This window comes from Helianthus annuus, chromosome 2 (genome assembly GCF_002127325.2).
Source record: "Helianthus annuus cultivar XRQ/B chromosome 2, HanXRQr2.0-SUNRISE, whole genome shotgun sequence".
In the NCBI taxonomy this organism is placed as follows: domain Eukaryota; kingdom Viridiplantae; phylum Streptophyta; class Magnoliopsida; order Asterales; family Asteraceae; genus Helianthus; species Helianthus annuus.
In genome coordinates, this window is record NC_035434.2 from 73,050,166 (window position 1) to 73,060,817 (window position 10,652).

General features: G+C 38.5%; 1 protein-coding gene across 3 annotated transcripts; it reads left to right on the forward strand.

Moving 5' to 3' along the window:
- The first annotated feature begins 6,470 nt into the window (after nt 1–6,470).
- On the forward strand, nt 6,471–9,686 carry LOC110919118. 3 transcript variants are annotated; one of them, XM_022163406.2, is made up of 3 exons: nt 6,471–6,747; nt 7,777–8,594; nt 9,257–9,686. In XM_022163406.2, the coding sequence occupies exons 2-3, from the start codon at nt 7,795–7,797 to the stop codon at nt 9,264–9,266; spliced, it is 810 nt and encodes a 269-aa protein (XP_022019098.1). In that variant the 5' UTR covers nt 6,471–6,747; nt 7,777–7,794; the 3' UTR covers nt 9,267–9,686. The 3 variants fall into 3 exon arrangements, with proteins under 3 accessions (XP_022019098.1, XP_022019093.1, XP_022019091.1); XM_022163401.1 differs by having other exon boundaries at nt 6,474–6,810; nt 9,246–9,686; XM_022163399.1 differs by having other exon boundaries at nt 6,475–6,747; nt 9,246–9,686.
- The last annotated feature ends 966 nt before the right edge of the window (nt 9,687–10,652 follow it).

Genomic DNA, 10,652 nt, shown 5'->3' on the forward strand with positions numbered 1-10,652 from the left:
ACCAGAGTCGTTCTCTGTTGAGGTCGCCAATGGTAAGTCGATTCTTGTTAATTCTATTGTGCGTGATTGCTCCCTAACTCTTAATGATCACGTGTTCTCTATTGATCTCATACCCATGCGTTTGAGTAGTTTTGATGTCATTATCGGTATGGATTGGTTGCGTAAGAATCATGCCGAGATTGTCTGTCATGATAAGCTTGTCCGTCTTCCTCTTCCTTCTGGTGATACTTTAAACGTCTATGGAGACCGACCTTCAAAAGGGCTGAGGTTAATGTCATGCACACAAGCGAGCAGATGCTCACGTCAACAGAACTTTGCCTTCTTGGCCCACGTGGTGGAACGAAAGGGCAAGGGGAAGAACAAAAGCAACGTTCTAGTGGTGTGTGAATTCACTGATGTCTTTCTTGAAGATTTTCATGGTCTTCCTCTTCCTAGAACCGTTGACTTTCGCATCGATCTCGTACCCGGCGCAACTCCAGTCGCCAAGGTTCCTTACCGTCTTGCACCTTCCGAGATACAAGAGTTATCCAGCCAGCTACAGGAATTACTCGATAAGGGTTTCATTCGTCTGAGTACCTCTCCGTGGGGTGCTCCTATTTTATTTGTCAAGAAGAAGGATGGTTCGTTTCGTATGTGTATCGACTACCATGAACTTAATAAGCTTACCGTGAAGAATCGTTACCCTCTACCTCGTATTGGTGATTTATTTGACCAACTACAAGGCGCGTCCTGTTTCTCTAAGATCGATCTTCGATCTGGATATCATCAGCTGCGTGTTCTCGAAGATGATATTCCTAAAACCGCATTTCGTACTCGATATGGACACTACGAGTTCGTGGTTATGCCTTTTGGGCTGACCAACGCACCCGCTGTGTTCATGGACCTTATGAATCGTGTGTGTAAACCTTATTTGGATCGTTTTGTGATAGTTTTTATTGATGATATTCTTATTTATTCTAAGTCTAAGGCTGATCATGCTCGTCATTTGCGTCTCATGCTCGAACTTTTACGTGGTGAACGTCTATATGCTAAATTTTCTAAGTGTGAGTTCTGGATTGATGAAGTACAATTTCTGGGTCATGTCGTTAGTAAGCTAGGTATTCATGTTGACCCATCTAAAATCGAAGCTGTGAAGAATTGGAGTACGCCTAAATCCGCATCCGAAATCCGTTCTTTTCTAGGATTGGCTGGTTATTACCGCCGATTCATCTCGGATTTTTCCAAAATCGCTGTACCTCTTACTACGTTAACACAAAAAGAGAAACCTTTTTCTTGGGGTCCCGAGCAAGAGGAATCTTTTCAAACTCTTAAGACCCTTTTGTGTAACGCTCCTGTACTTACTCTACCCGATGGGAATGACGATTTTGTGGTCTATTGTGACGCCTCGAACCGTGGATTGGGCTGTGTGCTCATGCAGCGGGACAAGGTTATCGCTTATGCCTCTCGTCAACTCAAAGTACACGAAAAGAACTATACTACTCACGATCTGGAGCTTGGTGCAGTTGTTTTCGCGTTAAAGATCTGACGACACTACCTATATGGTACAAAATGGGTGGTCTTCACCGACCATAAGAGCCTTCAACATATCTTTGACCAGAAGGAACTGAACATGCGACAGAGGCGTTGGGTGGAATTACTTAACGACTACGACTGCGAAATCCGCTATCATCCTGGCAAGGCGAATGTAATGGCCGACGCTCTTAGTCGTAAAACTCATGTGAAAGCTGTTCGTATCTCTAGTGACCTCCATGCTTGTATTCGTGAAGCGTAGTATTCGTCAGCTAATGAAGGAAGCCTATCTGTTGAAGTTCTCGGTGCTAACATCAATCAACTTGAAACTAAATCTGATGGGCTTCATTACTATCTTAATCGCATCTGGGTACCAGATCGCGACAATCTACGTGAGCTCATTATGAATGAAGCTCACAAATCTCGCTACTCTATTCATCCAGGTGCTGATAAGATGTACCAGGATCCGCGTATGGCTTATTGGTGGCCTGGCATGAAGAAGGACATTGCTGTGTATGTTTCTAAGTGCCTCACTTGCTTGAAAGTAAAGGCTGAACATCAGCGTCCCTCTGGACTTTTAGAACAGCCTAAAATCTCTGTTTGGAAGTGGGATAGTCTTGCTATGGACTTTATTACTAAGTTGCCCCGTACGCCTTTTGGTCACGACAGTATCTGGGTGATAGTCGATCGTTTGACCAAATCGGCCCACTTTCTTCCTATTCGTGAGGATTATAAAGTGGAGAAACTTGCTCGAATCTATACTGATGAGATTATACGCCGTCATGGCATACCTCTTGACATAATCTCTGACCGTGATGGTCGTTTTACTTCACGTCTTTGGCAAACATTTCAGTCCGCTATGGGTTCGCACTTGAATCTTAGCACGACCTTTCATCCTCAGACGGATGGACAGACCGAGCGTACTATTCAAACCCTGGAGGACATGCTCCATTCTTGTGTTATCGACTTTGGTGGTAACTGGGATGTACATTTATCGTTGATAGAATTCTCGTACAACAATATCTATCATTCTAGTATTCAAATGGCTCATTTCGAAGCTTTGTATGGACGAAAATGTCGATCTCCTCTCAGCTAGCATGAGGTTGGGGAAAAGCAGTTCACTGGCCCTAAGATTATTCAAGAGACAACGGATAAGATTCTTCAGATCCGTGATAACTTGATCAAGGCTAGGAGCAGACAAAAGAGCTATGCTGATAAAAGGCACAAGCCTCTGGAATTTGCTGTTGGTGACCGAGTTCTACTCAAGGTATCTCCCTGGATGGGAGTGGTTTGTATTGGTAAAAAGGGAAAGCTCGCTCCTTGCTATGTAGGTCCTTTTGTGATAATTGAAAGGATTGGCAAAGTGGCGTACAGACTCGACTTGCCACAAGAACTCAATAATGTGCATCTGGTATTCCACGTATCCAATCTACGTAAATGCCTAGCCGACGAGGAACTGTAGGTTTCCCTCGAAGACTTACAAATAAATGAAGCTGTCCAATGTGTGGAGAAACCGGTCGAAATCATGAATCAAGCTGTCAAGCGTCTGAGGCGCAGCAAAATTCCCATTGTTAAGGCTCGACAGGAAGGAAAGCGTGGTGCCGAATTCACTTGGGAGTTGAAAAGTGATATGAAGGCCAAGTACCCGCAGCTCTTCGGGCAGTCTTCATCTAATATTTCAGGGACGAAATCTCCTAAAGGAGGGGAGACTGTAACACCCAGCATCCCTAAACATTAGGATTTTGTCAAGATTAGTCCCTGAAGTTTGTCTATTTGTCATTCTAGCCCCCAAACTATGTGGAAGTCTATGATAAATACTTGAAATGCCTAATTATATGTTGAAATGTCTATAAGCTGGAATGCCTAAATCTATGTGGGAATGTCTAAATCTATGCTTGGAATGCCTAAATCTATATACTTTGGTGCTTGACTCTTTAGATTCGTGAAACTTGATTCTTGGTTGAACGAGAGACTAGAGCATTGTCACTGGCGGAATCTATTAATCTTGTGAACTTTTGGTGTTTATGATGTAATCTAGTTATTCTATTACTCAATAATACGCAACGCTTAATCTAACACGTAAAACGAATCAAAGACGGGAACGCGGAAAGGTTGGATTGGCAAAAGTGGCAATCCGATCTGATTACCACCCGATCGGATGGTCACCCGATCGGACCACCACCCGATCCGTGCACACTACCCCTCCTCTCACACTCTCACACTATAAATAGGCCTGTCACATCACTTTATTCCCTGATGTGACAGCCCTATTCAACCAGACGCACACACGCTACATTTCTCTTTTTTCTCATCGATTTCGGTACGTTTTAAGCTAGATCCTTGTATTTCTTGATCTACACTTCATTCTCTACGTGATTCACCTTGGAAATCACACTTTTAACCGTGAAATCTCTCAGATCTGAGATCTTAAGGATGATGTCATCATGATGGTTTGTACAAACTGTTATATGAGGTCATTCTTGGTAAGATCTAGCTGAGATCTAAGGGATTCCATGTATTTTTCATCTAATCTAAGCTAGATCTAGGATTTTTCATAATAAAACTTGAGCTATCGTTATCTTTCTTCAAACTTTCACTATATTCGGTGGGAAACGGGTCTATACAGACTGTAGACTTAAGGCATAGTCTAAAGTCAGCTTGGATCTAAATTCTTGCCAGAAGAAGATGGCCAAAACACGGATTACGACATGAACTTGTTAAGGACAGTCAACTGATCGGACCGGGGTGGTTCCCACCCGATCAGAACGGCTGTGCGACGATGAGTTACCGGTTATCTCAATACGTACCATGCCGTCATCATTAACTTAGGAAATTTTACAAATTGGTGAAAGGAACAAGGTTCGCCCGATCGAGCGGCAACCCGATCGGACAGCCGTCCGATCGGACAACCACCCGATCAGGTGACACTTGTCTCGCAGCCTTGAAACTTGAAACCTCCAACACTTAGAAACTTTTTCAGAAACTTGTAGCTTTGAAGACCTCAATCGAGTGGCAACCCGATCGGACAGCCGCCCGATCGAGCAGCCACCAGATCAAAGGAACCAAAGCATTTAATACTTGGATCGAGTGGCAACCCGATCGGATAGCCGCCCGATCGGCCGTCCTATACCCCTCACCTTGTGGGTTTTGAAGCAAGTGGCAACCCGATCGGATGGTCATCAGACCGGGCAACCATCCATTCCTCACACTCATGTCACCCGACCGACTGGCAATCCGATCGGATAGCCATTCGATCGGACAGCCATCCGATCCAGTGACTGTTCCGACACTTTGCGTAATCTCGTTATTCTGTCCGACTCTTATCCTATTATAATCTAATCAGGCTAATTCTAAAAAGAGCTCCCTTTGATCCAATAATAGTTGCGACTGCTAAGCAATCACTGTGGGTATACTCAATCCCCTTTTTACTTTAAAATTTGGGGTGCAACATGTATTCTATTAAACTATCATACTTGAATCTTGGAAATCTAAACTCTATCCTATGTGTATGTGAACTTGTGAGTCTTGATTCTTGATTCTTTGTGCTATGTGACGTTTAATCCATAGTGTGTAGTTCCGCCTTAACAATAGTAGTGCTATAGGGGGTGCACCTCTCCCATTATTCTCAGGGGGTATTGTTAGGAGGATTATAGTTTACCTTGAGTCTTGGGTAAACACTAAAGCATCGGGATACTTGGGCTATCACTGCGTGGACTGCGACACTAGCACGGCTGAAACTATTTTTATTGCTTACATTGTGGATATGAGTTGTTTTAATCTATTATTCTATTATCAAACCTGTATGCTCGCCAATACTTTTGTATTGATATTTTAATACATGTTGCAGGCTGATAGGTTGCAATGGAACATAGAATCAAGCTAGGAGATACTTAGAAATGTCGCCTAGTTAATTTAGTCTTTGAACAATTTTATTTGGTGATGTAATCTTGATGATACTTGCTTCTGTTATTAGACAATTTATATCATGAAATCTACTTAATTCTATTGAAATATCTAGTGTTGTGGAATCTCATGAGCAATCTGAACGCTTAGTGCTCGCACCCCGATGTTTCCGTCATCGGTTGGGGTGTGACAAGCATAGTCGTGTTAGAACAGAGGCATTACCATGTTGAAATAAAAACATGGCCGTGTTTTAGAACTCGGAGTACAAAGAACATCGCAGAACATGTTCATGCTAAAACATAGGCATAACCATGTTAAAACAGAAGCATGATCATGTTGGAACAGAGGCATGACTATGTTAAAATAGAAACATGACCATGTGAAATCCCATTGCGTTTTTGAACATGGAGTGTGTGTTTTAGACTTGAACCTTAAGTGCAGAAAACATGATCATGTTGGAACAGATGCATGACTATGTTAAAATGATAACATGACCATGTGAAACCCCATTGCTTTGATTTTTTGTTTCAATCCGTTTTAGAATAGTATTTTATTAACACACCCAAATCATTTTGCTTTATAACACACCAAATTCATTGTGTTTTTCAACCTAGAGTGCTAAAATAGAACCTGGAGTTTATTGCGTTTTAGAAATGTTTTATCTATTATGTTTGACGCATATGAGTTTTCGATTTTTGTTTTCAAAATATGGCACCTCTATACTTGTTTTAAAGACAAAAAAAACTTGTTTTTATGGTGCAATTTTTTTTAAAGAATAAGGTCGTACGAAAAGGTTATCAAATTATTGAATTAGACGGACTAGAATACCCCATAGAAAGTCACGCGCCTCCAATTTTGATCAATTATACCCACTTAATCCAAACTCTTAATTACTCAATGGATGATTACCCTAACACATCTTTCTATTATATCCTAACCCTATATTAACATATTCTACTTGGATGCAACTAAAACTTGGAAACTTTTGGTTAAAGATGAAGATTAAGTAAAAGGCTAGGGACTATTAATGCAAAAGAGTCTTAGAAAACTCAAAATAGAATAGAAGGAAATCGGTTGCGAACAAAGTTGGAGGGAAGGGGGTGACGCCGGAAACTTGGCGATCCGTCATTTTCATTCTCTCCCCTCTCTCTCTCTCTCTCGCTCTCTCTCTCTCGCTCTCTCACATTCATTGTCGATGCAGAAACTTCAATCGATAAGACACCATTTGCCTTTGAAATTCACCGATTCAAAGACGCCAAGAGGCTGCTGGTTCCTCGCCACCGTGGCCGGAAATCAACAGTCTCTTCTTCACAAGACGCGTTTTCCGATTTTACGGTTGTTATCTCAATCCCTTCTGTTAGGGTTTAAGTTATTCATTTGTTTGTCTTTGATGTTAATGTGAGATTTTTATTCCTTATGATATGATTATATGAATATATTCATAACAACAGGACGTAACCTAGGGTTTAAGTTTTTGATTTTATCGTGTTTGATGTTGATGTGAGTTTTATGATATAATTATTTGTTGATGATCTTAAAGTTTGCTGTAACAATAGGAGATTTAGGATTAGTTTTTCTATTTTTGTGGCAATTAATTTCATGTTTTGTAGAGCAATTGAGGCAGATTGAAAAGTGTTATAATTCGGCCATTAATTACGTTTTTTTATATTTGGTAACACTCAATGTAGCCAGTATAGTCGCGTATTAGCCTTTATATTTGATAACAATACAAGAAATATACCAGAAAATGTAGGATACGCGAATTAGATTCTAGCATTTGCCATTTTTACCTCTCATAATACACGAATCCGATTCGAGTATGTGCTGTTTTGTATCCTATAATAAATGATACGCGAATCTGATTCAAGTATCTGTCTTTTCTGTACATATGTCTTTATAAGCTGTCTTTTGTTTTGCCCATATTAAATGTCAAATGGTATGCAAATTAGGTCCGGGTATCTATTTATGCACTCGCATACTCATGGGTTTTGGGGAACAAAAAAATTCTACACGAGTGAAAGTAGATACACAACTATAAAATCACGTATCTGTTGGCTATAGGTGTGAAATTGTTTTGACATGATGATAGGAGTATAACATGCTCAAGAAAATGGTTACTTTGGTGATTTTCTCTTTTTTTTTTATCATTTAGTTTTCATGTTCTCAATATTCTTGAAGTCTTTGAATTTTTTTCTGGATGTTTTATCAATGTATCATGTCGTTTACAATGTGAATATTCATTATAATCCCTGAAGTTTTTGAATTTTTTTCTGGATGTTATATCAATGTATCATGTCGTTTACAATGTGAATATTCATTATAATCCCTGAAGTCTTTGATTGACACTGTCTACTTGTAATACAGATATTTTAGTAATTGGATATGGGATCTTTAGATGTCAAATCAGACGAAAAAGTCTCAGAACAAGAGCGTGAAGTCGCAAACAACGAGGGCGAATCAATGGTGGATTCTCCAACCACTTCGGATGAAAATGATGATCTATTAGAACTGATATCAGAGCACACAAGTGCAAGCGATAGCGAATCAATGATCTATTCTCCTGCTTTAAATGAAGAAATAGCCTCATCCTCTTCCTCTACATCATCAAGTGATTTTTTGTTAGAAGACCCGTTTCAACAATCAGATCTTTCGCATGGTGAAACGAAGAATAAGGGTACTATTGAGAGCCCTCCTATCCAAACGATGGAGCGTTTAAGTTCAACGCCCCCAAAATATAAAATACCATCATCGATTTTTTCTAGAAAAGAATCTGGTATTGACGGTTGGGGAATGCCTTCAAATGAATCTTTATTCAGCATTAACATGGGAAGTATAAATCTTCGAAACCAAGATAGCATCAGTTGGAGATCTGGTGAGCTAGATTTAGGGTTCGGTATAGAACCGTCTCCATCTGACAAACGAATGATGGTGGGAATGATTCCCGAGTTGGATGAAACCTCCGAGTCAGATGGATCAGAAAAGAATCTTGAGCAGGATGAAGGAGGGAGACATCACAAGTTGGGTGAGGAGGATAAGATTCAGAGTTTGAGTGAGATAGGTAATACTCATGGATCGCGTATTGCAGATCAAGAAGATCAAGGCGGTAAAGCTGTTGTTGAAGAGCCTAATTCTCATTTTTCTGCAGAAAATGTTGGAAGTAGAAGTTCTTTTGCATTTCCAATGTAAGTTGTTTCTCTATCTAGTATAGACTATCAATACACCGTTTACATATTGTATGCAGCAGGGGCGGACCTACCCTTTAGCCAGGGTGGGCGGCCGCACCCCTTGAAAATATGTTGACCACCTCATCCGCACCCCTAGCAAATAATTTCTGGGTCCGCCACTGATTGTATGAAGAAATCGTGCATGCATAATTTTATGTGTATAAAATTTAAACGGGTAACTTTTGGTACAGGTCGGGTTTGGTTGGCCCGTAACACATTTTGTCCAAAGTTTTTATAAATACATTGTCATATATGATTACAAAAGTTATTATATCGGTAATAATTAACTTGTTTTTTGCTAAAAATGTTTTTATAGTTTTTATGCATTAAAAATACAACTTGGGCGAATTTTTTGTAAACCAGCCGACCTTTTTAGAGATGAAAGAAACATAATCTGACCTAACCCATTTGTAAGTAAATGGATCAAAATTGGCACCTCATGTGTATACACACACAAACATGTACAGCAGCAAGGTCTCCATGTCAGCTGGACCAGCCAGTTTTTGTGCATTATTTTTTATGATGGATTCATTATTTTTGCAAATGACCCCAACACATACTAAAAACTGAAATATTTTTTTGTTCTTTTTTCTTTTTTCAAACATGAAGTTTAACTGCAGAGACAAATAAAAGTCCTTCAGCTAGCGAAAAGTCAGAACCGCAGTTAGATACAACGCCACACTCAGAACCACAGCCTGAATCAGACAAACAGACCGAACCACCCAAGGCAGCAGATCCACCAGCTACAACTTGGACAAACTGCTTCGGATGTTGCACTATTTGTTCTTAACTTTGAACAACAATGCGCAATTTCTAGGCTTCTTTATATGCTCCAACCAATTCGCTCTACAGTTTCAAGCATCACACATCTTCATTTACTAATATGCCCTTGTACACCCTCCGGCGGAGGCCAAAAGGGGAACAAAATAAGAACTTGATGTGATCAAATCAAAGGAACTAATGTTCTTGATCTTAGCATCTTCTTGATAAACTAGGTTTTCATTGTAGCTGATTAGTTTTGTTTGCAGTCAAGTCTCAGCAATTGGTGTATGGACTTCTATAGAGTTAGATTTTTTTTTTTTTTTTTTTTTTTTTTGTATGATATATATGTTTTATTAAAATAGGCTTTCAACATTATTCGTTTCTTTTAAATCATTAGCGATTAAATTTATATCAATATAAATAAGTAACCCTAAAAAGTCGGGGTGAGCATACATCGGGTTTACCTGAAAATACCTGAAAACCAAAACTGTATTGACATCCTATAATCAGGTCCATCTTCGGTTATTATTTTTGATATATTTTGGGTTCGGGTATGGACCAAGGGTAACTGGCCATTCTAAAACTGGACTGAGGACGACTTTTTGAAACCATGACGCAGCTAAATAAAGAATAGATTAGGAAAAGCTACTACATTAACACACTATCTTCTTGAAAAGTTAAAATTTCACACAAGTATAAATGTTAAAAATGAAATATTAGTCAAAATCGATGATTAAAACAACTTACCGTAAAAATCATCAAGGTTTAGTCACAAAACAACGAGCCATGTTTAGTAGTCTAAGATAGGGACATAGGGTAAAACACAATGAAATGAGAGAGATAGTTGGGTGTCAAATGGGTAAAAGGACAAATATACGTTCACGTAGGAGGAGCGTTTCAAGACTTAACTGGAAATTCGGATGACAATTAGTCAAAAGGGTATATCCTGCAATCAATTATATTATATTATATTATATTATATTATATTATATTATATTATATTATATTATATTATATTATATTATATTATATTATATTATATTATATTATATTATATTATATTATATTATATTATATTATATTATATTATATTATATTATATTATATTATATTATATTATATTATATTATATTATATTATATTATATTATATTATATTATATTATATTATATTATATTATATTATATTATATTATATTATATTATATTATATTATATTATATTATATTATATTATATTATATTATATTATATTA

What these genes read in the sequence shown, in the direction of transcription:
- LOC110919118 (XM_022163401.1), top strand. Translation starts at nt 7,795, where the DNA reads ATGGGATCTTTAGATGTCAAATCAGACGAAAAAGTCTCAGAACAAGAG. An exon ending in AGTTCTTTTGCATTTCCAAT is followed by an intron (nt 8,595 to 9,245) that starts GTAAGTTGTTTC and finishes TCAAACATGAAG; the next exon opens with TTTAACTGCAGAGACAAATA.